Below are 26,628 nucleotides of genomic sequence, written 5' to 3'. Positions count from 1 at the left end.
CATTTCCATTCCTATTCCCATTCTATTCTATTCTATTCTATTCTATTCTATTCTCTTCTCTTCTTCCATTCCACTCTTCTCTTCTCTTCTCTTCTCTTCTCTTCTATTCCGGTCCAGCCCGGTCCATTCCATTCTATTCCATTCCAGCCCAGCCCAGCCCAGTCCCATTTTAAGACATGAAAGACGGCTGGGTGATTTTCGGCCAGGATTGTTATTGTTAGGAAAACAGGAGGAGGAAGGAATATTATGTGCTTGCCACCTTGAATTGCTTATAAAGATAATAAAGGTGGGAGATAAACATTCATCCAGGAAGCAGTCTTGATGCAACAGTCTATTTATGTAAAGTGCGTAAAACTTCCTTCTTCAACATCCTTTTTCCTTTGCTGCTGCATTTCAAAATTATTTGTGGGTGTGGTGGCATCAATTGACAGCACCAAAGGAAAGCCCAGATAACACGAATGTGACAATCACAGTTTTAAGTCTCATTAAACTTCAGTTTTGGCCCACCTACGTCTACATAACTTGGCTGCCTCTCCTGCGTTTCCAAACACCCCAGGCTTAGAAAGGATTTGCATCCAGGAATGAACCAAATCAATACGAAGAGGACTCTGAAACGCTGGCTTACGCCACAACAGTTTCATTAAACTCTCGCAGCGGGCTGTGCATTTTGGAGTTCTTTGTGGCTGTGACATCGCTTAGCAAAGATAAATGCAACCGTGGGGCAATTAAAAAGAAAGCTTCTCATTAAAAGCAGCTTAAGGAGGGAAAGGTCAGGCCAGAGACCCGCAGCTGTGTGGCACTTCTTGCTTTTAATTATTTAGGATTGCTGAACACCCAGCGTGCAAGCAAGTAAACAAAGAGGGAGAAAGAGAGAGAGGGAAGGAGAGGGAGAAATTAAAAAGAAATCAAATGCTACCTGTTGGCCATTAGGAAGGCTCTTGGCGCCCCCTTGAGGGCATCTGTAAGCATTGCCCCAATTAATACATCATTCCGCATAAACCCACAAGAAGCCTTTGACGGGGTAGTGAATTTTTATTTCTCTTCCAGCGATTCATCATCTGGAGAAAGGGGAAGCTGTGAACTGCAAGGGGAAAGCTGACACAGCCAAACGGAAATGTGCAGGTTTTTCCACTCGCTGCACCCGGAGCCCTTTCCCCGCGCCTTGCAGTCGCACTTCGTATTTGGGGGGGGGGGATAAAGTGAATAATGAAGGCAAGAGGTAGTACCAAGAGTTGCAGGGGGAAAAACAGATCCAAATGCCCATCTCAACAGGTTGACCTCGTTAAGGGAAACATGACAGGTGAGATTCACACACACACACACACACCACCTCCTTGACTTGCCCCCCCCCCCAACAGACCCATTTCTGTTGAAATTTAGATCCAATGAATGGCAAATCAAGCCCAATAGATAAGCCCTAAACACAAATCAATAGCTCCTACCCAGAATGGATGTCTGGCTTCCACTGGGACGGTGACCTCTCGGACCATCTTGAATTAACCATAACCTACATCTCCCCCTGCCAGGTTTGGGGGTGAACAGCTGTGGGGCAGCTGGTCATCTTCAGACAGGAGGCTGGTCTGCTGGTCCGGGGGATCCGCTGGGGGTCCGTGTCCCTCTTTTCGGCCCCACAGCCCCGCCAAAGAGCTCCTGATGTGCTTGTGGCCGATGAAGAATTGCCGGCCGCAAGCCTTGAGCTGCTGCAGGGGGTTCTTGGGGGGTGGCCTGGACTCGCCTCCCTTGGAGACGCCACCCTGCAAGGGAAGGCCACTTTCGTGGCTCACCGACCGGCCGAAACGGCGCCTAGATTTGGGTCTGGGAGAGGTGAGGATGCTGATTTGAGGCTCTTCGTTTGAGGGGACTGGAGCCCCTTGGAAGTTGAGGGCGAATTGCCCGGCGGGCGTTTGGGAGACTTGACCGGTGAGATTCCCACCGGTCTCCAGCACTTCCGACTTGGGTGGAGACAGCCTTGGAGAAAGATTGCACGACTCGTCTCCTGAACTGGTAGCCATGAGGTTTTCTGCTGGTGCCACGCACACCGGCTGGACTCTGAGTTGCTTCATGCCAGATATGACGTCTTTCATGCCAGGTTGAGCTGGCTCAGCTGGACCAAAGTCCTCCTGCCCTCCTGGGCTAATGGGAGCTTCCTCTGGAGAGAAATTGCTTTCGTCAGTGGCGTCCCTCAGCGACAGCTCTTCCGGCCAGCTCAGAGATCGCCGAAGGGCCTTGTGGCACATGGTGAGGGCGATGCCTTGTCTGCTCGTCTCTGCCAGGGCCTCCATCTTTGCCAACCACCCTCTCTTTCCAAGTGGGGTCCCCGCATCCTGCCCCGAGGGCCGAGAACTGAGCACCTCAAAATAGGGCCTTGCTTCTGCAGGTCTTCTGGATTTCACCTCCGCGAAAGCCCTCGGGATGAAGGAGATGCGGGCGCTTGCGTTTCCACTGGGCGAGCAGCTTGGAGAACCTTCAAACAAATCCAGAAGGACAGCTGTTTTAGCCCCTGCTTGTGGTGTGGGTCTCGGAGCAATTGTGTTGTTTTGGAGAAGGGTTTTCGATGGGTACATGCAACGAACAAAAGGTGTGGAAGGAACGTGAGGAAGGAAAGGCTGTTGAAATTTTGACTGGGGAGGTGGGAAATATCCAGAGTAAGAGAGGCATCACAGTAAAAACTATTTTTTTTTCTATAGTCTTCCCTTATACTCCTTGCAGACAGCTGGTCATTTGTCTTCTTTTAGGAGAGTCGTTGAGGCCACTTGGAGGTTTGTCTGTGTCTTCAGGGTCACCTGAGTGGTGCAAACGGGTGTGGAGCTTTCTTGGAACTGCCGAAAGGACTGTGTGGTGGACTGGTGATAAATGGTGTCCTCAGCAGCTCCAAGAAGGCTCCACACCCATTTGCACTACTCAGGTGACCTTGGGGACAGAGATAAATCTCCAAGTGGCCTCAACGACAAGCATGCAAATAACCAGCTGTCTGCAAGGAACATAAATCCATCCGTTCCCCATCATCCAGTCAAAGCTGAAAAAGCTTCTTGAATGAGAAGCAAAATGCCTTCAAAGAAAAACAAGGCAATCCAGTTACCTCCTGAAAAAGCACTTTTGGGACAACCAGGACCTGGATGACTGAGGATCTCCATAGATGTGGCATGCAGAATTTCAATTGTTCTGCGGTGGCCACCATCTCGCCTGTTTTGACCACACCTGCAGAGTCCCCCGAGTTCACACACTCCATAAAGGCACACAGATGGCTTTAGCATTACGTGGTAAACCACATCCAAACCACAGTTCTTGGTAGCCCTTCAGGAGAGCAAGTGTACCTCCATGATCTTCCTGGACCTTGTAGGATTGCAGGCAAGCCCGTTGCGGTAGGATCATGGTGAGGTCTCCTGCTTCTTGCCTCCTCTTCTTCAGAGGGAACCATCCACTGGGGTCTGCTCCTTTGGCAGAGAGGGGGTGGGGTGGCTGGGATGAGGGCTGGAAAAAGAAACAACTTTGAATAAATCCAGTAGCACTTTCTCTAGTTCAGTCCACTTGTCATGACAATTACTACAACTACTTCTGTGTCAGGAGCTCCAAAGTGCTTTTGGGGGCGGTGAAAGGATCTGCCAGTGACATCACCATTGCGCGGGGAACATGCAGGGTGTCCATGAAGTTGCTCACCAAAGTGGTACCCGTTTATCTTCTCGTGATCACCCACTTTTGAACTGTTGGGTTGACAGGAGCTGAAACATGTGACGGGAGCTCACTCCACCCAGTGGCAGCCACAGGTCTCAAACATAAGCCTGCCGATCGTCAGCCCAGCATAACACGTAACATCGCCATTGCCCAAGAGATGTCCAGTTGGAGGTTCCTTTCATGTCTCCGTGAAGTTGCCCACTGAAGTACCCATTTATCTTCTCATGATCACCCGCTTTTGAAATGCTGGGTTAGCAGGAGCTGGAGCGTGTGACGGGAGCTCACCCGGTCCCGCGACAGCAACAGGTCTCAAACGCGAGGCTGCTGATCATCAGCCCAGCATTCTATGCTCTGTCTAACCCTATTGATGTAAATTTGGATGATTGGTTGCCTGCATGTTTATTGGTTGTGCTTTGCCTAGATTCAGCGCATGAAACACACCAGGGTTTGCATGTGAGAATCCAGGTCAGAAGGAGAAGGAGAACCAAACCTTGAAAGAAGCTCAGAGGCCTCTTCCCCTCCCCACCCAGGGTCCCATCGTAGATCCCAATCTCTCATATCTCAGATTAGAAGCACCTTCATCTGCCCTTCCTCTGATGTGATCGATGTCCTCATTTGCCGACAATATTACCTGCTCTGTATTCTATGTAGGACAGGCTGGACAGTCCTTGTGTAACAGACACAGGTTTAACATCAGGACTCAAAATAGAGGCAGAGGAATGGGAGAACATTTTAACCTTGCAGGAGCCTCCATTAGAGAACCTAGGTACCCATTCTGGAAAAAACGAGACTTTAAAACCACCCATCAGCAAAAGCACTGAAAGATCCCAGGCTATCTCACACTATCTCAGCCAACACACTGGGTTTTTCATACATTGCCATTGTTAATTGATAGGATGATCGTAATCTATCTCACCTGAATCTATACAGCCACTCTGCCCTTCCCCACTTAAATCCTAAATCGATTTATCCACCCCAGACTTCTGGTGACGTATGTAGCTCACAAAAGCTGATACCTTTTAATAAATCTGTTAGTCTGAAACAAGGGCAACCAGGTGACTCCGGATTTTTTGGCTACTGCAGGCCAGTGTTTCTCAGCCTTGGCAACGTTAAGCTAGGTGGACTTCAATTCCCAGAATTCTGCAGTCAACATGGAAGTCGAAGTCCACCCATCTTAAAGCATGCTGGCTGAGGAATTCTGGGAGCTGAAGTCCCTCCAACTTAAAGCGTGCTGACTGAGGAATTCTGGGAATTAAAGTCCCTTCAACTTAAAGCATGCTGACTGAGGAAATCTGGGAGCTGAAGTCCCTCCATCATAAAGCATGCTGGTTGGGGGATTCTGGGAGTTGAAGTCCACCTATCTTAAAGTAACCAGGGTTGAGAAACACTGTATAGACCAGGGGTAGGCAACCTTGGCTCTTTTATGACTCGTGGATTTCAATTCCCAGAATTCCTGAGCCAGCATGGCTCAGTTTGGAAACCTCTCCCTTTCCCCTCAGCATTGCTGGCTCAGGAATTCTGGGAGTTGAAGTCCAGGAGTCATGAGGGGGCCAAAGTTTACCTCATGCTGGCTCAGGAATTCTGGGAGTTGAAGTCCACCAGTCATAAAAGAGCCAAGGCTGCCTACCTTGGTATAGACAAACACAGTCCTCTCTGTGTGTGCACATTCTTGTACTCTTCCACTTAAAGATGGTTGTCCCCACCTGCCCTACTGAGGTGATATTTTAAAGGAACCCTCCCTAGCCATTTTGGAGTACATCACACTTGTTACCTGCTGGCTATGGATCCTGGGGATTGTAGTCCAGCGAACAATAGCAGCTCGACAGAAAAAATACGTACAAACCCTTTGTGGTTTCCAGCAACATCCTCAAGATGTTCTCACCTGGTCTTTGCTGTTGCCAGAGCAGATGTTGAAGGATTTGTGCCCTGTTTGCTTCCTCTCAGTGAGAGAGGGTGAAAAGCTGCGGGAGGCAGTAGTGGACTTCCTGAAAGAAAAGATTGGGATGGGGGAGGCAGGGTGGCAACTGAGAAACAATTCTCCCAGGAGCCCATGTGCCTGCTAAGAAATAGAGCAACGCGTGCATCTAATTTGAAGGAGATCATGCTATTTGGACCATCCTGAACAGCTCAATTCTATCATGCCCTGCTAAAATAGGAATAAAGAAAGGCAAAAAAACCACGGTGCCTTGGATATATAGTTTTCCTTCCTTCCTTCCTTCCTTCCTTCCTTCCTTCCTTCCTTCCTTCCTTCCTTCCTTCCTTCCTTCCTTCCTTCCTTCCTCTTTCTTTCTTTCTTTCTTTCTTTCTTTCTTTCTTTCTTTCTTTCTTTCTTTCTTTCTTTTCTTCTTTCTTTCTTTCCTGCTGTGTATTTTTTTTTACATGGTGAGCCGCAACGCATGAACTGTTTAGCCTTTCTTACTGGGATATATTAATATTCTATCTAGGACAATTTCAGGATGAAAAACAGAGCACAGAGAAAAAATAAGCAATCAGAAAGGAGATTCTCCATCATCCAGGTCGTGGTTGTCCCAAAGATGCTTTTCAAAAGGCAACTGGACTTTTTGGGGTTGTTTTTTTTTTTTTTTCCTTGAAAATGTCTTCGAAGTTCAGAACTGAAGAAGCTTCTTGGACGAGAAGCGAAATGTTTTCAAGCAAAAAAATAAAATAAGAAAGTCCAGTTGCCTTTTTGAAAAGCACCTTTGGGAGAAAGGCACAAACTTTAAAATGCACCTGGAGGGGGCGACTGCAAGGGGGGGTGTCAAAACGGTGGCTGTGACGTGACAGAAGCCTCATCGCCTCTGAGGCGCAGGCAATGCATCATGCCACTAAAATGCAGACCACAATTCCAGCTGACGCAACTGCTTTGCAGAGGCAAGTCTCAATTTGGAAACCCCTATTTGCATACAAGATAACCATCTTCCTGCTTTTGCAAAGAGATATTTCTAGGGAAGATTCTTCCCCACCCACCTCCGAGGGCGTTTCCTGCTGCTGCTCTGCTTCCGCTGAACTTTCCCAGTTGGAGTTCCTGAGCTGCCTGTAAGAAAGATGTAAGAAAAGGCAGACCAGCTTCACAGAAGCCAGAAAAGTTGACCTCTTAGATTTGGTTTCATGCAAACATTTTAACCTGGATTTCTTGGCTTCCTCCTTGAAATAAAAAGCGGGGTTACGATATATTAGGGGGACGCCGAGCGATACAAAAAGACCCTGAAGATCATCACTTCCCTTGCAATCTGCACATTACACGTAGATTTGCATATTAGGGGTTTATAATTGCAGAACCCCGAGAATGCCTGGAGGGAGAAATGATCCAAGGTATCTTCCTGCAGCCTGACCATTAGTGATCCCTCTACCAAACCGCCTGGTTTTGACCTGCCTTGCTCTGTCTGGTCGAAACTGAACAGAATTTGGTGTGGTTCTGGAAGACGGGCCTCTGCCCTGTATCAGTGGGGGTGGAAAGATTCAACTTGTGGCGATTGTGGTGCTGATGTGCAAAACTATTAAGCAATATTGTGCAAGGTTCCCCATGATGTGCGTTCTCTGGTTCCCTAGAAGATCTGCAGGAAGCAACGCCAGAGGTCATCGCTTGGATAGTTGAACTGGACATTCAGTTACGAGGCCACTGCCATAGAGAAGAGCAACAAAGATGATTAGGGGACTGGAGGCTAAAACATATAAGGAATGGCTGCTGGAATTGGGTATGTCTAGTTTAACGAAGAGAAGGACAAGGGGGGACATGATAGCAGTGCTCCAATATCTCAGGGGCTGCCATAAAGAAGAGGGAGTCAAGCTCTTCTCCAAAGCGCCTGAAGGCAGGACAAGAAGCAAAGGATGGAAACTAACCAAGGAGAGAAGCAACCTAGAACTAAGGAGAAACTTCCTGACAGTGAGAACAATTAATCAGTGGAACAGCTTGCCTCCAGAAGCAGTAAATGCTCCAACACTGGAAGTTTTTAAGAAGAGACTGGACAGCCATTTGTCCGAAATGGTGTAGGGTTTCCTGCCCGAGCAGGGGGTTGGACTAGATGACCTCCAAGGTCCCTTCCAACTTTACTACTATTATTATTATTATCCCCATAGAGGTTTTGTGTATAATTAGGTGGATTGTGTGTATATGTTTCCTTCCCTTCTGTCATGTTATCATCATACAGTAATATGTCTGGCTACGGTGCCCATCATTCCCAGACTGGGAGTAAGGACTGATTAAGTTACTGGTACATCACAGTCTGGTTTGGAAGCATCACTGCTTCAGATAGGAAGGTGATTCAGAGAGTGGTAAGGATGGCCGAAAAGATCATTGGCAGCTCCTTCCCTCCCATCCAGGACATAGCACAGAAGCGTTGTTTGAGCAAGGTCCATAAGATCATCTGGGACACGACACATCCTCTTCCACGACCTGTTTTCCTTGTTCCTTTCTGGGAGGAGGGGGCTTCGTGGTATCTGTAGCAGAACATCCAGATTCAGCCATAGTTTCCTTCCATACAGCATTTAACCTTGTGAACTCTCAAGCTTCCTCCTTCCGTTACATATTCAAGATGGTCAGTATTTAATATTTATTTGTTATGTATATGTAGAGGTGTGGGTCTATACATAAGTTGTATATAGTATGTTTAGGAGTGTCTCATGTATGTGTTTCACTTTGAGAGCGGGCAACTAAATTTCATTTTTGATGTGTGCCGTTGTGCCCACAGTAAAAAAATGACAATAAAGATTATCTTATCTGTATTATAGCAGATAATGAATGCTGGGGCAAAAGGCATCTCTCTTCTATGGGGGAGGGGAGGTCAAGGAAATTACCTTGCACCGAAGTAAAGTCAGCTGGTTGATCAAACGAAGCCCCACCGTTTCCATCAAAGGGGTCTGAACTGGTTATTCCCAAATCTGACCTCCTGCGGGCAAAACGATGGACAAATCATACTGTCTGAACTGGTTTCCTGGTGGGGGGTTATTTAAAAGAAGATTTTAAAAGCAGAACGACTCAACCACGAGTAGAGAACAGATTTTTCTTCCCTGGCTCCGAGGTCTGCAAAAAATGCCACCCCAGCTCTGTAGGAAGAAAAAGCCATGGGGAATTGTCAGCTTGGATTTGCAGGATGGTGAGAAAAGTTGGGACTTGTGAATAAGATTGCTTGACTTGTCCAAAGCTGAGAAGGTTGAACCCAAGGGAACAGGATCCTTCATGAAAACACGAACCAAGCTGAGCGTTTGGCCAACAATTTTTGGACCACGAAGGGACCCTGCTCAGCTTCGGAGTAGATCCTCAAGCGAGGCAGCACTCAGGGGACAGATAGCCCTTAGACTTATATACCGCTTCACAGTGCTTTACAGCCCTCTCTAAGTGGTTTACAGAATTAGCCTGTTACCCTCCCCCAACAATCTGGGTCCTCGTTTTATCGACCTCAGAAGGATGGAAGACTGAGTCAACCTTGAGCCGGTAAAGATCGAACTGCTGGCAGTCGGCAGAGTTAGCTAGCAATGCTGCCTTCTAACCACTGTGCTGCCACGGCTCCTTAGATAAGGGGCACTCTGCCAATTTTGGTGGTACCTTTTTCCCAAATGCCAGAGCCTCAAATCGCCTTGAACCCAACAGTCAGAATCATTGAAAATAATTCTCTCGTTTAGCATCTGATCTCCAAAGCATATTCATTTATAGATTAAATTTATATGCCAGCCATCTCACTCTGCAAAGCAACTCTAGCCAAATTTCCACCACCACTTCCAAGCAATTCCACCCTGACTGTGATGGGAGTTAAGCACTTCCAAGCAATTCCACCCTGACTGTGATGGGAGTTAAGATCTCACCTCTTTTTGATAGAAAGCTCGGTAACTGCCACCACCTCCTCGGATGCTTTCCGCTTGGAGCCGAAGGATATTTTCAGGACTGGGCTACCTTGAGGCTCTGTGGGAACAGGTTCAAAGCAGCTGAAACCGAGCCTCTCAGCCACTTCAGCAACACTGATGGGTTGAAATGAGGACCGAGGGATCTCCCACACAGCAGGTTACATGTTCTCACCAACCCTCCATTGCTACCGTATTTCCCTGAAAATAAGACTGTATCTTATATTAAATAATAATAATAATAATAATAATAATAATAATAATAATAATAATAATAATAATAATAAAGTTGGAAGGGATCTTGGAGGTCATCTGCTCAGGCAGGAAATCCTATACCATTTCAGACAAATGGCTGTCCAGTCTCTTCTTAAAAACTTCCAGTGTTGGAGCACTCACCGTTTCTGGAGGCAGGTTGTTCAACGGATTAATTGTTCTGATTGTCAGGAAGTTTCTCCTTAGTTCTAGGTTGCTTCTCTCCTTGATGAGTTTCCATCTGTTGCTTCTTGTCCTGCCTTCAGGGGCTTTGGAGAATAGCTTGACTTCCTCTTCTTTGGGGCAGCCCCTGAGATATTGGGACACTGCTATCCTGTCCCCCCTCATCCTTCTCTTCATTAGACTAGACATATCCAATTCCAGCAACCGTTCCTTATATGCTCCAAAAGACGCATTAGGTCTTATTTTGGGGGAAATACGGTACTAAATGCCTTTGTCTGGTTGACGATCTTAACTGGGGCTTATTTTGGGGGTGGGGCTTATATTACGAGCATCCTGAAAAATCATGCTACGGCCGTTTTTTCAAGTTAGGACTTATTTTCGGGGAAATCAGGTATCAAACATATTTAAACCCTGGAACGAACTGAAAAAAAAAAAAAACAAATTCAAAGGGCATTCATCCTCACCCTGTTTCATTCCCAGGTCAGGAGTGATGCAAACAGTTCGACAGGTCCTAAATTTGTTCAGGGCCTCATTGACCATATCTGCAAGGCAAGGGGAAAAAAAAAGGAGGTAGGCATTTACAGTCCTAAAAAGCTCACCCCGTCCACCTTCTCTCTTTCAAAGATCCTTTTCTTCTAAAGCAGCGGTTCTCAACCTATGGGTCGTGACCCCATTTGGGGTCGAACGACCATTTTACGGGGGTCGCCAAACAACGCGATCCGCCATTTTTCCCCCTCAGGGGGCGGCGCCGCCATGCGCACCACGCAAGGGGGCAGCGCCGCGCATGTGCGCCATGCTGCACGTGTCAGCGCGTCCGTGTGACCAGGGGTCGCCATATAAAAAGGTTGAGAACCACTGTTCTAAAGGATTCTCAAAAGGAAAAGTCGTAATTCAGCAAATAATGCGATTTACGTGGAAGAGCATTGCAGGCGAAAGTTTGAAAACGTTTTCTGGGAAGGAACCAGAGGTAGTTTCCCTCGTACCAACTCTTGTCAAAAGAATTCTAGCATTTTGGTCGTTTCCCAAATTGCCTTTGTCGTTAAGCTCAAGCGCTTTTTTTTCTGGCCCAATTACATGAGTGGTTAAAAACAAACATCCTATTTCCTAAGGCAGGGGTAGGCAACCTTGGCTCTTTTATGACTCGTGGATTTCAACTCCCAGAATTCCTGAGCCAGCCATGCTGAGGGGAAAGGGAGAGGTTTCCAAGCTCAGGAATTCTGGGAGTTGAAGTCCATGAGTCATGAGGGGGCCAAAGTTTCCCTCATGCTGGCTCAGGAATTCTGGGAGTTGAAGTCCACCCATCTCTGAGTGGCCAAGGTTGAGAAACACTGGCTTAGGGCAGGGGTAGGCAACCTTGGCTCTTTTATGACTCGTGGACTTCAACTCCCAGAATTCCTGAGCCAGCATGGCTCAGCTTGGAAACCTCTCCCTTTCCCCTCAGCTGGGAGTTCTGGGAGTTGAAGTCCACCAGTCATAAAAGAGCCCAGGTTGCCTACCCCTGGATTAATCCCAGTTTTGGTCACCGTTTCATCTCTTCCGTAGTATTGGCTAGTTTGTTTATTGTAGACTGGAGAAAGCACTGGATATTTTCCATTAGATCTGTAATACTGAAAAATGCAGGTAAACGCTTTGCCTGCCTCACTTAGCGACCGAATTTCCGGTTCCAATTATGGTTTTAAGTTGAGAACTACCTATAATAATAATTGGGACATATTTCTACACCATTCTACTCCAAAAGGACTTCAGTCACAAAGCCTAAGCCCCAATATTGTGGGCAGTATGGTACATAGGCTCTCCTGCCATGGGCAAGGGGTTGGACTAGAAGACCTCCAAAGGTCCCTTTCCAATCTCATTATTCTATGTTCTGTAGTCTTCTTTTTTCCCATCTCCGCGCATCAAACTTCTCAGGTGTCGCTGAATGACCGTCAGAGGTACAAATGTTGGCCTAGAATTCAGGGGTTCTCAACCTTGGCAATTTTAAGACTTGTGGACTTCAACTCCCAGAATTCCTCAGCCAGAAGCTGGCTGAGGAATTCTGGGAGTTGAAGTCCACAAGTCTTAAAGTTGCCAAGGTTGAGAACCCCTGGCCCTAGATCAGGCCTGACCCAAACAGGCCTCTTCCTAACATCTCACATTCTAAAAAGCTGATCTGGGTTTTCCACGGCACACTCACAGCTTACGCTGCGCCGACGTCTTCTTCTCCCTGCGGTGCAGCTCTCTGCAGCCTCTCCTTGCCCTCGCTGACACAGCCCTTTGCTTTCCAGGTCTGAAACGGCAGCATGGATTTTGTCCCGCAGAGGCTCAGGAATCGTTCCTAAAGCCAAGAAGAAAAAGAAAAAAAACCCCACTCCATATGAATCTTTAATCTTTATTGAGGCTCAAAATCCAGCCTGAAAAGATGAGCACCGCAAAAGGAAGAGGGGAAAGGGAGTAACAGAACAAACCGAAAGTGGGAAAAACCAGTAACAAAAATCATCTAGCTATATGACGAGTGGTCCTCGCGCAACTAACAGTTTAGTGGCCATTTGATGGTTCTACGGCGCTGAAAAAGGTGAGTTACGACTGGTTCTCGTGCTTACAACTGTCATAACGTTCCCACAGTCAGGTGATCAAAATTTCAAAATGTTCAGTTCAACTCTCCATGTATTTATGACATGTATTGCTGTCTCCTGGGGTCAAGTGGTCACCTTTTTAAAGAAGAGACTGGACAACCATTTGGTGAAATGGGATAGGATTTCCTACCTGAGCAGGGGGTTGGACTAGATGACCTCCAAGGTCCTTTCCAACTATTCTATTTTATTCTATTTTATTTTATTCTATTCTATTCTATTCTATTCTATTTGATTCGATTCGATTCTATTCCCATATCCTATCCTATCCTATCCTATCCTATCCTATTCCCATATTCTATTCTATTCTATTCTATTCTATTCTATTCTATTCTATTCTATTCTATTCTATTCTATTCTATTCCCATATTCTATTCTATTCCCATATCCTATCTTATCCTATCCTATTCCCATATTCTATTCTATTCTATTCTATTCTATTCTATTCTATTCTATTCTATTCCATATTCTATTCCCATATTCTATTCTATTCCCATATCCTATCCTATCCTATCCTATCCTATCCCATCCCATCCCATCCCATCCCATCCCATCCCATTCCATTCTGCAATGACTTGTGTTTTGCAGAAGGTCACGGGAAGGAAGGAAGGAAGGAAGATGGTTGTGCGTGCAAGTCTCTGCAAGCTGCTGCAAAATGTAAGGTATGCACATCTGTACGCTGCTCCCCACACACACTTCAGAGAAGGAAGGAATTTATCATCCGGCAATTTCCTTTCCCGTAAATTTTTGGCTGCCCAGAACCGCCGGTTTCTGGGATAACAAGTCAAGATTGCTCTCTTCCCCACCCTCCAATAAACAGGAGCTTTTTTATTTGAACAGCCTCCCCCGTGACTCATGCACAGCAAATGGCTCAGATCCCTTCCTGGCATCGCAAACTGCCCACCTTCAGCCTCACCGTCACTCTAAGTGGACTAAGCCTTTTAGTATAACCAAGAATTGTGATTGGAAACGGACCCCACTTTGTGAAACAGGACAGCATCACCAGGGTTCGTTTGTTGTTGTGGTTCTAGAGTTTCCCCCCCCCCAATAAGTAATGAATTAAAACACATGTATACAGTCGCCCATCTTAAGCCAAACTCTGGGTGGCACCCAACCCAAGGGATACAACACAATACATACAATCGATAAAATAACAACAGCAAGGCCACAAACAGAAGGACCAGGCACACAACTGAAGTTTGTGAGGCAGCCCATAAGGTACGCTTCCCACGATGAACACAACATCAAGTTTAAATATTAAATTTACACGCTGCCTATCTCTTAGCTCCTCTGGGCTGATTACATCTGTTAAAGCGTTTCAGAACAAAGGAAGAGTGCAAAGAAACACAAAAGCCGCACTAGACAAAAGAACAACGATGGCGAAGAAAAATAAAAAAAGGGGGGAGGGGGGTCAGAGAAAAAGAAGAAGGGGGCAAGCAGTGGTCTCCTCCTCAAAGGCTTCGGGAAAGCCAGATATTTGCAGCCCTTCCAAATATAGAGTATAGAGAAGAGCAACAAAGATGATCAGGGGACTGGAGGCTAAAACATATAAGGAACAATTGCTGGAATTGGGGATGTCTAGTTTAATGAAGAGAAGGACGAGGGGGGACATGATAGCAGTCTTCCAATATCTCAGGGGCTGCCCCAAAGAAGAGGGAGTCAAGCTACTTTCCAAAGCACCTGAAGGCAGGACAAGAAGCAACGGATGGAAACTAATCAAGGAAAGAAGCAACTTAGAACTAAGGAGAAACTTCCTGACAGTGAGGACAATTAACCAGTGGAACCACCTGCCTCCAGAAGTGGTGAATGCACCAACACTGGAAGTTTTTAAGAAGAAACTGGACAACCATTAGTTCAAAATGGGGTAGGGTTTCCTGCCTGAGCAGGGGGTTAGACTAGATGATCTCCAAGGTCCCTTCCAACTTTATTATTATTATTATATTAGCAGGGTAGGAGAAGTCAATGGCATTTGGGGGGGGGGGTGAATCTCATTCCAGAGGGCAGGCATTGCCACAAAAGGAGGTGACTTTCGGGGTCCCAACTGGTGGCACTGTTTAATCTCACCCTATGCCAGCATTTGGGGAGAAAAGCCAGGTCTTCAGGGCTTTCCGGAAGGTTAAAAGAGTGGTGGTGGGGAGGGGAGGAGGCCAGATCCCAAGAGGAAGAGTGGTCCACGGGGCGGGGGCTGCGACAAACCGAAAAGGAAAAGTCATGCCAGATTGTGACACCCCCCCCCCTTGTTTAGCAGTGGGTCTCTATGGAAGGGAGGGCAGGCAAGGAACAGAAGCTGTAGAAGCTGTGATAGCCTTCCAGGGAGAAGCGCTCGCGTGCGTGCGTGCGTGCGTGCGTGTGTGTGTGTGTGTGTGTGTGTGTGTCCGTCTGTCCTATTGGCCAGGCAAGTATCAAGGAAACCCGATCGGGATGCTGACAGAGGGTCTGCTGTTGTTCCACCTGAACACAACAGGGGGCAGCACTTTAACACCATCCAGACATTGGAATATGCGTTTGTTTGTTTATCCCGTGTATTTATTAATTACTGAGTTATAAATCAGTCGAGGCGGTGGGTGTGCTCCATGCTCCTTCCTCCTCCTATTTTTTATCACAACACAACCCTGCAAGGCAGGTTGGACTGAGAGGGAGGGGCTGGCCCAGAGTCACCCACTTGGCCTTCGTGCCTAAGGCGGGACTAGAACTCACCGTCTCCAGGCGATCGGCCCAAAGTCACCCAAGAAGGCTTTGGCGCCTAAGGCAGGACTGGAACTCACCATCTCCTGCTTTCTAGGTCAGCATTCACTCACCTGCCACATTCCCCCCCCCGCCCATTTTCCAGGGGGTGCCAAATAGAACTCTCCCCCCCCCCATGTGCCCAGGACCCACCAATCTCCGAGGCACGGCTGATCAACAGCTGAGTGACCGCCACTTGAGTCCGCAGGCGCTCTTCGGCCTTACTGATGCCCCCCTGGCTGGACGTCTCCCCCGAGAAGAGGTTGGGCACAAAGATGATGGCCAAGTTAGCCAGGTCCATCTTGTTCTGAGCACACCTGAAACGAAGCCACACACACACACAAAAAAAAGACACACAAAAAAACACCCCACGTGGTTTGGAATGAGCAAGAGAGGATCCATCAATAACTCAAGGAGATCCCGGGCTGGTCCCTTTTGCCTGCCCTTGTCTGAAAAAAAATCATGGTTTGGGTTTGTTTGGGTGCAAACAAGTTGCTAGTCCTCAGGGCTGTTCGCGGGGCGCATGCTCTACGTGCCGTGCGATGTCCTCCTCCTCCTCCTCCTCTCCCCCCCCCCCATGAGTCTTTTTTTACAGAATGAATACGAGCTTCATGAACAACATCGTCATTACACCATTCAGCTGGCGGTGACTCATTCAGAAACTTCTCCGCACGCAGCTCCTTTGCGTGCTCTTTGGAGGAAAAGGGCTCTGCCATCCTTTCGGATCACGCGGCAGAAGAGGGGGATTAAGGACCCCGTGTCCTTGCAGCACAGGAAGATTCATTCATTCCTGCAAACAGACATCCGTCATAGGAGCAAGGGTGTTGGCAGGCGTGCAAACGCCCATCACAACCAGCCAGAGAGCTTTGAGTGCAGCCTCGTGGCTGCCGCCATTCTCACTTTTTTGGGGGGGGGGTGGAGGGGGGGTGTCCACGCCATACAGACAGCTCTATACAGGACAGGAGCAGAGCTTTGGGGGAGTCACATTTTGGGGTTCCTCCGTGCCCGTTCCGGCTTTTAACAGAAATGTGCCGAGCGCACAATCCTTCTAGAACAGCCCAACTCCGCAAAACACACACACACACACAGAGAGCAGTATGAGGTATGCGGAATACAAAGATCCCTGAGTCACAAAGGAACAAAACAAAATAAGAGCCAGGAATTTAGGTTTCCAGCCATCAAAGTGGGCAAAAACAGGCATGGAGACAAGAAAAAGCAAGACTGGCAGAATCCTCAGAAGTTACTGGGGGGGGGAGGGAATTAGGATTCCCAGGGGGTGTGCAGGGGAGTTGGAGGGGGCTGCAGGGACTAGGGGGCTCCACAGAATTAGGCAAAAGTGGGGCAGGCAGAACCAGGCTAGAAACCAGGAGAAATCTAGTCCTGCCTTAAGCAGGAAAACCAGCAGGGTGACTCGGGGCCAATCACCAGGAGACGGTGAGTTCTAGTCCCGCCTTAGGCATGAGAGCCAACTGGGTGATTCTGGGTCAATCACCGGGAAATGGTGAGTTCTAGTTCTAATTCTAGTTCTAGTTCTAGTTTTAGTTCTAGTCCTAGTCCTGCCTTAGACATAAAAGCCAACTGGGTGACTCTGGGCCAATCACCAGGAAACGGTGAGTTCTAGTTCTAGTTCTAGTTCTGCCTTAGGCATGAGAGCCAACTGGGTGACTCTGGGCCAATCACCAGGAAACGGTGAGTTCTAGTTCTAGTTCTAGTTCTGCCTTAGGCATGAGAGCCAACTGGGTGACTCTGGGCCAGTCACCAGGAAACGGTGAGTTCTAGTTCTAGTTCTGCCTTAGGCATGAAAGCCAACTGGGAGACTCTGGGCCAGTCACCAGGAAACGGTGAGTTCTAGTTCTAGTTCTGCCTTAGGCATGAAATCTGGCTGGGTAAAGCCAGCTGGATGACTCTGGGCCCATCGCCAGGAGACAGTGAATTCTAGTCTCCTCTTAGTCATGAAAACCAACTGGGTGACTTTCGGCCAATCGCCAGGAGACGGTGAGTTCTAGTCCCACCTTAGGCAGGAGAGCCGGCAAGGTGACTTTCTCTCAGCCCCAACCCACCTCACAGAGTTGTCGTTGTGGGGAAAACAGGAGGGGAAAGAATGATTCATCAGTCAATCAATATAAACAAAGGTATCCCCTTGGGGGGGGCTCACCTGGCCACAACCTCCTGCAAGAAGCTCATAAAATAGCGGAGGACGCTGGAGTTGCTCGGGGGAAGCAGACAGGTGAGGAGCAGAGTGCGCGAGTCCCGGTCGTCATCTTCTCGGCTTTGTTGCTGCACCTGGCAGAGGGGTCCTTGCAACTCGGCGGAGATCAGGGGTTCGGGGAGGCTCCTCAAAAACAGCTTCACGAGAGTGGCCACGTCGCACGGGAGCGCCATGTGCAGGCACCGCTCCCCCGCGTCCAGCCGGGCCTGGAATCAAATAGTCCTAGATTTGAAGCCCATATCTTTTTATCAAAAGTGTTCTATCCTTCAGGCGTTTTACATTTCTCCTTTCTCACACTTGGGGGCAGAACATTTTCAAGAACGGACGCCACCAGCCAACTGAGCATTCTTTCGTTCTTTCGTTCCCCTTCCTTTCCAGTTTCCTTTGCCAAAGACAACTTCCAATGCCCATTCTCCAGCTCACAATAACCGGTAGTCCTTGACTTACGACTATTCATTTAGTGACTGCTCAGTGTAAGAATTGTACTAAAAAAAGTTTTTCACACTGAGGACCCTTGCAGCGTCCCCAGGATCGCGTAATCAAACTTCAGATGCTTGGCATGTACACAGGACAGTTGCACTTTCCTGTCTCCTAGTAAAGATCCCTGCCTCTTTCTCTCCCAAAGCCATGCGTGACTCGGTTTCCCTCTCTGTAAAACAGGCATGGAAGTCGTGGCTGCAAACGTGACAACCGAGGGCTGTAAGCTGACAAATTAGCTGTTTTAAAGTAAGGTTCTACATTTAGGCAAGAAAAACCAATTGTATAGTATAGGGGGTACCTTACTCAATGGTAGCAACTGTGAGGGGGACCTCGGAGTCCTAGTAGACAATCACTTAAATATGAGCCAGCTGTGTGCTGCAGCTGCCAAAAAATCCAACACAGTGCTAGTCTGCATTAACAGAAGGACAGAATCAAGATCACGTGAAGTATTAATACCACTTTAGAATGCCTTGGTAAGGCCACACTTGGAATCCTGCATCCAGTTTTGGTCACCACAATGTAACAAAGATGTTGAGACTCTAGAAGAGTACAGAGAAGAGCAACAAAGATGATTAGGGAACTGGAGGCTAAAACGTATAAGGAACGGTTGCAGGAATTGGGTCTGTCTAGTTTAATGAAGAGAAGGACGAGGGGGGACATGATAGCAGCGTTCCAATATCTCAGGGGCTGCCCCAAAGAAGAGGGAGTCAAGCTATTTTCCAAAGAGCCTGAAGGCAGGACAAGAAGCAACGGGTGGAAACTAAGCAAGGAGAGAAGCAACTTAGAACTAAGGAGAAACTTCCTGACAGTTAGAACAATTAACCAGTGGAACTACCTGCCTCTAGAAGCTCTGAATGCTCCAACACTGGAAGTTTTTAAAGAAGAGACTGGACAGCCATTTGTCTGAAATGGCATAGGATTTCCTACCTGAGCAGGGGGTTGGATTAGATAACCTCCAAGGTCCCTTCCAACTTTATTATTATTATTATCATCATCATCATCATCATTATTACCACCATCATCATCATTATCATCATCATCATTATCATCATCATCATCATTATTATTATTATTATGTTTTTTAAATGTTTTAATGGTTTCTACTGTTTTTATGGTTTTAAAAGATTTTGGAGATTCCAACAACTGTAATACAGGCAGTCCCGGACTTAACAACCACCACTGAGGCCCAAATTTGTGTCGCTAAACAAGACATTTGTCAAGTGAGTTTGGCCCCATTTTATGACCTTTCTTGCCATGGTTGTTAAGTGAATCGTTGCAGTTGATAAGTTAGTACCACGGGTTGTTAAGGGAATCTGACTTCTTCCCCATTGTTAGAAGGTCGCAAAAGGAGATTGCGTGATCCCGGGGACGCTGCGACCGTCATAAATAGGAACCAGTGGCTAAGCATCTGAATTTTAATCCCGTGACCATGGAGGTGCTGCGACGGTCGTTAAGTGTGAAAAAAGAGTCCCGAGTCCCTTTTTTCCATGCCGGTGTCACTTCGAACGGTCACTAAATGAACTGTTGAAAGTCAAGGACTTCCTGTGAAGTCAATAAACCCTCTCGATTAGGCGTAGTCCAGTGGTTCTCAACCTTTTTAATGCTGCAACCCCCAACCGGTCGTAAGTCGAGGACTACTCAACCGGTCGTAAGTCGAGGACTACTCAACTGGTGCAGCACCGTTTGCAGAATGGGACTTTTGGCGGGCTCAGCAGGGCAGAGACAGCCTGGACAATTCCTATTGGCTTTTGAAAGCCAATAGAATTAGACTCTATTCAAGAGAGTCTATTCGATTGGCTTTCAAAAGCCAATAGAATAAAAGGGAGTAGCACAGCTAAGGAAAAGGGGGGAAAAATGGCGGACTGCGTTGTTTGGCGACCCCCGTGAAATGGTCGTTCGACCCCAAATGGGGTCCCCACCCACAGGTGGAGAACCACTGGGGTAGATGAAAGGCAGATCCGTCTAGGCACGGAACAGAAGCTGGGCAACGGGGAAAGAGGCCAACGTTTTACGCTTCGGCAAAGGAAGGAATGAAAACTATTTGGGGAAGTGGAAGGAGCTCAGGGGGGTCACTTGGCGCAGTTCTAGAGTTTACCTTCAAAGCTTTGATCCGAGTCGTTGAACCGCACTTGCGGACAAGGCCTTCGGTGTGGAGATGGGGTCTCAGGAGCTCACAGGCCTCCACTAGGAACCTGGGATGAGAAACACAAAGACGCAATTATTGGATCAGTCTCCATCGGGTTGGGGTAGGGCAGGGGTAGGCAACCTTGGCTCTTTTATGACTCGTGGACTTCAACTCCCAGAATTCCTGAGCCAGCCATGCTGAGGGGAAAGGGAGAGGTTGCCATGTTGAGCCATGCTGGCTCAGGAATTCTGGGAGTTGAAGTCCACGAGTCATAAAAGAGCCAAGGTTGCCTACCCCTGGCCTAGGCCTAAGCCGCTTTATGACTCATGGACTTCAACTCCCAGAATTCCTGAGCCAGCATGGCTCAGCCTGGAAACCTCTCCCTTTCCCCTCAGCATGGCTGGCTCAGGAATTCTGGGAGTTGAAGTCCACGAGTCATAAAAGAGCCAAGGTTGCCTACCCCTGGTGTAGGGCAAGATTGCTGGAATTGGGTATGTCTAGTTTAACGAAGAGAAGGACGAGGGAGGACATGATAGCAGCCTTCCAGTATCTCAGGGGCTGCCCCAAAGAAGAGGGAGTCAAGCTATTCTCCAAAGCACCTGAAGAAGGCAGGACAAGAAGCAACGGATGGACACTAAGCAAGGAGAGAAGCAACCTGGAACTAAGGAGAAACTTTCTGACAGTGAGAACAATTAACTAGTGGAAAAACCTGCCTCCAGAAGCGGTGAATGCTCCAACACTGGAGGTTTTTAAGAAGAGACTGGACAGCCATTTGTCCGAAATGGTACATAGGGTTTCCTGTCTGAGCAGGGGGTTGGACTAGATGACCTCCAAGGTCCCTTCCAACTCTGTTATTCTGTCCTACCTTCTTTGTATGAAGGACCTTCATACTTACTTTGGGTCAAATGGATGTACATGCACACAACCACCCTTCAAATGGGAAAACAACAGACCTCTTAGCTGCTTATGGATAACCATCCATCATCATCATCATCATCGTCATTATTATTATTATTATTATTATTGGTAGGACTTGGGGGTGTGTCTTCACCACAGAATTACTAATGGAAGAGATGGGTGGGAGAGGCTCAGTCCAAGGCAGTCAGGTGTGTTACCTGCCACCCATCCCTGGGGTGTGAGTCCCCGCTTGCAGATCCAGCAGACCTGGAAAACCGTGTTTTCCTCTGCGGTCCACCTATAGGTTCAACCAGTGTAGGTTCAACTTGCCTGAACCAATCCAAAACCAGCACTTGGGGTTTTTTTAAGGGTTGTTCTGTACTGATCACCTCCTCTTGGGTTACTGGTTCAATCTTTTTGTTCAGCTTTGGGTAAAAAGGCGGGGAATGAATTATCTTGCAAGAATTCATAGGAGACAGTAATGCTCCTTGCATGGGGACTTGGTGTCCTCTGAGCTTGGTTGTCTTCTTGCAGACGTTTCAAAACCTGACTAGGTAACATCATCAGTGCTGGAAGGATGTGAGGTTTGAGGGGGGGGAGGAGGAGGAGGAGGAAGACTGTGGGGTCCTTGGTGCTCTCTGAGCTTGGTTGTCTTCTTGCAGACGTTTCACAACCCAGCTAGGTAATACCATCAGTGCTAGAAGGATGTGAGGTTTGAGAGGAGGAGGAGGAGGAGGAGGAGCAGAGGAAGAAGACTGTGGGGTCCTTGGTGCTCTCTGAGCTTGGTTGTCTTCTTGCAGACGTTTCACAACCCAACTAGGTAATACCATCAGTGCTAGAAGGATGTGAGGTTTGAGAGGAGGAAGAGGAGGAGGAGGAGGAGGAGGAGGAGGAAGAAGAAGAAGAAGAAGAAGAAGAAGAAGAAGAAGAAGAAGAAGAAGAAGAAGAAGAAGAAGAAGAAGAAGAAGAAGAAGAAGAAGAAGAAGAAGAAGACAACGACTGTGGGGTCCTTGGTGCTCTCTGAGCTTGGTTGTCTTCTTGCAGACGTTTCACAACCCAACTAGGTAATACCATCAGTGCTAGAAGGATGTGAGGTTTAAGGGGAGGGAGGAGGAGGAGAGGGGGGAGGACGACGACTGTGGGGTTCTTGGTGCTCTCTGAGCTTGATTGTTTTCTTGCAGACATTTCATGACCTAACTAGGTCACATGATCACTGGTAGAAGGTGTGGTCTGTTCTCTGTAAACTCTGTAAACGTAGCACTGATGACAATACCTAGTTGGGTCATGAAACGTCTGCAAGAAAACCACCAAGCTCAGAGAGCACCAAGGACCCCACGGTCCTCCTTCTCATCCTCCCTTCTTCACAAGGGAGTAGGCTCCCTTCTAGCACTGATGACGTTCCCTAGTTGGGTCACGAAACGTCTGCAAGAAAACCACCAAGCTCAGAGAGCACCAAGGACCCTACCACCCCCAGTTGAACCCTGAGCTACAAATATTCTACTGAGAGCGATGCTCCTTATTTCCTTAGTGCACAGAGAAGTAGCCTAACAACGGCTCCTGAATTATAGTTCACAGATCCCAACAGTTCCCTTCCCCCCCCCATTAATTGACGGGAAGAAATTTTTTTGGGGGGGATTATCCAGGATGTGTAGAGAAGTGCATCCAAAATTACTCACTCTGGCACACCTTCGACATGTTGTGAAGGACGCAACAAGTGCAGCGGGATGCCAAACAGCCCCAAGGCTGGAAAACGCCCATCTGGAGCTTTCTGTAACGAAGCAAAGAACAATTAAACAGACAAACCGTTGCCTTAATAACTAAATATTTATTTCCCTTTAGTCTCTGCAGATTTTTTTTCTTTAATCCGAGGTTCATAGCCTAGCAAATGGGAAAATTGGGGAGATACAGGTCATCCTCAACTGACAAAAGTTCATTTAGTAACCGTTGGAAGGCTACAAATTGCACCGAAAAAAGTGACTTATGATCATTTTTCACACAACCGTTGCAGCATCCTCATAGTCAGGTGATCAAAATTCAGACACTTAGCAAATGACTCATATTTATGACGGCTGCAGCGTCCCGGGCTTATGTGATCCCTTTTGGGGACTTTCTAACTGCTTGTATCTCATCAAGAAGACCTATGCGGTGATGTCCAGGACAGCAGTCTTCCAATATCTAAGGGGCTGCCCCCCAAAAAAGGGGTCACCCTATTTTCCAAAACATAGGCAGGACAAGAACAACAGACGAAATCTAATCAAGGAGAAAAATGACCTTTAGAGCTAAGGAGAAATTTCCTGAGAGAACAATTAACCAGTGGAACCACTTGCCTCCAGAAGCGGTGAATGCTCCAACACTGGAGGTTTTTAAGAAGAGACTGGACAGCCATTTGTCCAAAATAGTGTAGGGCAGTGTTTCTCAACCTTGACAATTTTAAGGTATGTGGACTTCAACTCCCAGAATTCCACAGCCAGCAATGCTGGCTGTGGAATTCTGGGAGTTGAAATCCACATGCCTTAAAATTGTCAAGGTTGAGAAACACTGGTGTAGGGTTTCCTGCCTGAGCAGGGGGTTGGACTGGATGACCTCCAAGGTCCCTTCCAATTTTATTATTATTATTATTAAGAAGCACCGGATGGAAACTGATCAAGGAGAGAAGCAACCTAGAACTAAGGAGAAACTTCCTGACAGTTAGAACAATTAACCAGTGGAACAACCTGCCTCCAGAAGCGGTGAATGTTCCAACACTGGAAGTTTTGAAGAAGAGACTGGACAGCCATTTGCCTGAAATGGTACTATAGGGTTTCCTGCCTGAGCAGGGGGTTGGACTAGATGACCTCCAAGGCCCCTTCCAACTCTGTTATCCTGTTAAGCCAGCAGACTCAAGATGGCCTCCAGGGACATTTTACTTTTAGATCCATTTTTAGGAAGCCCTTTTCAAGTCTTCAGACCAGGCCCTCCCCTAACTTTACTCACCTGCCTGGGGCTGGTCCTGCAAGGACAGACACAAACGCCACTCCTGGCAAGATCGGAGATGATGGCTTGAGACAATTCACTGGCTTTGTTCTCTGCACCTGACATGGTTCCAGCTAGGCAGAAGGCTACATTTTGCACAAGGTAGCCTGCATGATGGCTTCAACCTTCCTTTTTCTGCCTCAGAAACACGATAGATGACTTTAGAGGAAGTTTTGGAGACAAGCAGGATAAGGCAACAGCAAATACAAAAGGGTTGAAGGAAGCCCAATCCAGCCAAATTAGTCAACTCAAATTCCCAGGGCCTAGAACTGGGGTTTAAACATTGCTTCTTTTCCAAAGTCAACCGCATTCAAGTAAAGCCAATGGAACCACGTTTTTGATTTTTTGAAGCCCAAGATTAAACTTCTGGTTTTTCCACCTTCTCAAAAGGTTGGTCTGTTTTCCCACTTAGAAAGACCTCAGAATGTCTTCTAATGAGAATCTTTAAAAAAAAAAAAAAAGAAAACCAATAAAAAAAAAACCTAAATAGTTTCCACTTTAGGGCTATCTATACATTTCCACAACGCCCACCACATTTGGCCTTCCTTTCCTTTGAAATAAGCTCTCTTCTGAGACCCAAAAAGTTCAGCCTTTCCCCACCTACAAGTGTAACCACAATGGGGAAGGTACAAAACCAACACACTTCGAAAGAAAAAAGAAAAAAAAAACAAAAAAGCAATATCCCGTTTATAAATTCCCTGCAGAGGGGAAAGAAAATATTTAAAGGGGCCTATCTCCTGGAAAAGAATGGAAACGCAGCATTGGTGGAAAGGAAAATAAAACTCGCAGAGGGGATCCTCGGGTAGTTACGGGGATCCAGTGATAAAATACATTGAGAAAAAAAATTAGAATATCTGAATTCTGTTTCTTGAGGGGCGGGTGTAATTATCCTCAATGGAGGATCCACTGCAAAGTGTCATTTCCCTGAATAAACGTGTATTGCAGTGGTTCTCCACCTGTGGGTCGGGACCCCATCTGGGGTCGAACGACCATTTCACGGGGGTCACCAAACAACGCAGTCCGCCATTTTTTTCCTCCCTTTTCCTTAGCTGTGCTACTCTCTTTTATTCTATTGGCTTTTGAAAGCCAATAGAATAGACTCTCTTGAATAGAGTCTAATTCTATTTGCTTTCAAAAGCCAATAGGAATTGTCCAGGCTGTCTCTGCCCTGCTGAGCCCGCCAAAAGTCCCATTCTGCAAACGGTGCTGCACCAGTTGAGTAGTCCTCGACTTACGACTGGTTGAGTAGTCCTCGACTTACGACCAGTTGGGGGGTCGTGGCATTAAAAAGGTTGAGAACCACTGGTGTATTGGAAGGGAGGGGCTTTCTTTGGGTTAATTATTCTTAAATCTGATAGCATTCACTGGGTTGCAAAAAAGTAGAAATAGCTTCTCTTTCTCCTTCCCCTTTCCTGTGGTCTACTCCTGTGGTTTTTACACCTTCTTGTGCAGGCAGCCTCAGCTGCTTCAGAGGGAAGCGTTCTCACCTGCTCAGGTATGCGGATCAAATAGGTGAGGAAAGCACACAGACCAATGAAAAGATGCTCCTTCCCAGTTTTTCTGTGTTTGGCTCCCTGGATCTTATCTTGTGGTCCACTGGGTTTGGTCGAGTGTGTTTGCGAAGCCAACCACTGTGGCTTCCTGCTCGGCGTGTTTTGTGTAAACGCTAAGAGGTTTAGTCAGCGAGGCATGATTTGAAAACTTTGTCATTAGTTAAGCACCATGGGTGGATTCAGGGTCTGACTGTGGCTCTCAAAATTTTTGCAGTTGTGCAGCAGAGAGAGAAGGAATAAAAGAAGAAGAGGGGGGGGGGGAAGAAAAAGAAATAAGAGAAAGAGAAAGAAAGAGAAAGAAAAAGACCAAGACAAAGAGAAAGCAGGGGAGAAAGAGAAAGAGAGAAAGGGAAAGAAAGAGAAACAAGAGAAAGAAAGAGAAAGACAAAAAAAAGCAAGAGAAAAAGAGAAAGAGAGCAAGAAAGAGAAACAAGAGGGAAAGAGAAAGAAAAAGAAACAAGAGACAAAAAGAAAGCAAGAGAAAAAGAGAAAGAACGAAAGAGAAAGAAAGAGAAAGAGAAAGAACAAGAGGGAAAGAGAAAGAGAGAAAGGAAAGAAAGAGAAACCAGAAAAAGAGAAAAAGAAAAAGAAAGCAAGAGAAAAAGGGAAAGAATGAAAGAGAAAGAAAGAGAAAGAGAAAAAACAAGAGGGAAAGAGAAGGGGAAAGAAAGAGAAAGAAAAGACAAAAAAATGCAAGAGAAAAAGAGAAAGTTTATTTAGTGACCACTTAAAGTTACAACGGCACTGGAAAAAAGCCACTTAAGAGCATCCCTCACACAACGGTGGCAGCATCCCCACGGATCAAAATTCAGATGCTTGTCAACCAATTCATATTTACGACGGTTGCAATGACCCGGTGGGCCGTCTGATCCCCTTTTGTGACCGTCTGACAAGCGAAGTCAACGGAGGGGAAAGCCCCATTCACTTAGCAACCGGGTGGCTGACTCAACCAGCTGCAGCGATTCCCTGAACAACCGTGGCCAGAAAAGTCATAAAATGGGGCAAAACTCACTTAACAATATGTCTCGCTGAGCAACATACGTTCTGGGCTCAGCCGTGGTCGTACGTTGAGGACTC

General features: G+C 47.1%; 1 protein-coding gene across 3 annotated transcripts in view; it reads right to left on the bottom strand.

The window, feature by feature from the left end:
- Nucleotides 1-1,012: 1,012 nt before the first annotated feature.
- LOC120319870 (rho GTPase-activating protein 11A-like) overlaps nt 1,013-26,628 on the bottom strand; it is a 36,818-nt gene continuing 11,202 nt past the window's right edge. The window contains exons 1-13 of one of the 3 annotated variants that reach the window (XM_039369174.1): nt 23,960-24,902; nt 22,663-22,754; nt 20,060-20,156; nt 17,431-17,690; nt 15,429-15,592; nt 12,116-12,256; nt 10,407-10,484; nt 9,472-9,568; nt 8,467-8,558; nt 6,640-6,706; nt 5,555-5,657; nt 3,315-3,471; nt 1,013-2,464 (exon numbers count right to left, since the gene is read on the bottom strand). In XM_039369174.1, coding sequence (XP_039225108.1) covers nt 1,497-2,464; nt 3,315-3,471; nt 5,555-5,657; nt 6,640-6,706; nt 8,467-8,558; nt 9,472-9,568; nt 10,407-10,484; nt 12,116-12,256; nt 15,429-15,592; nt 17,431-17,690; nt 20,060-20,156; nt 22,663-22,754; nt 23,960-24,064 — 2,421 coding nt within the window. In that variant the 5' untranslated portion in view covers nt 24,065-24,902 and the 3' untranslated portion in view covers nt 1,013-1,496. Of the gene's footprint in view, nt 2,465-3,314; nt 3,472-3,904; nt 4,034-5,554; nt 5,658-6,639; nt 6,707-8,466; nt 8,559-9,471; nt 9,569-10,406; nt 10,485-12,115; nt 12,257-15,428; nt 15,593-17,430; nt 17,691-20,059; nt 20,157-22,662; nt 22,755-23,959; nt 24,903-26,628 lie in introns of those variants that run through there. The other 2 variants (XM_039369175.1, XM_039369176.1) reach the window with 2 other exon arrangements.

This window comes from Crotalus tigris, unplaced genomic scaffold, assembly GCF_016545835.1.
Source record: "Crotalus tigris isolate CLP2741 ecotype Arizona unplaced genomic scaffold, ASM1654583v1 scf7180000020990.9691751010:1144802, whole genome shotgun sequence".
NCBI lineage: Eukaryota > Metazoa > Chordata > Lepidosauria > Squamata > Viperidae > Crotalus > Crotalus tigris.
Note: the sequence above shows the minus strand (reverse complement) of the source record. Positions and strands in the feature narration are given on the sequence as shown.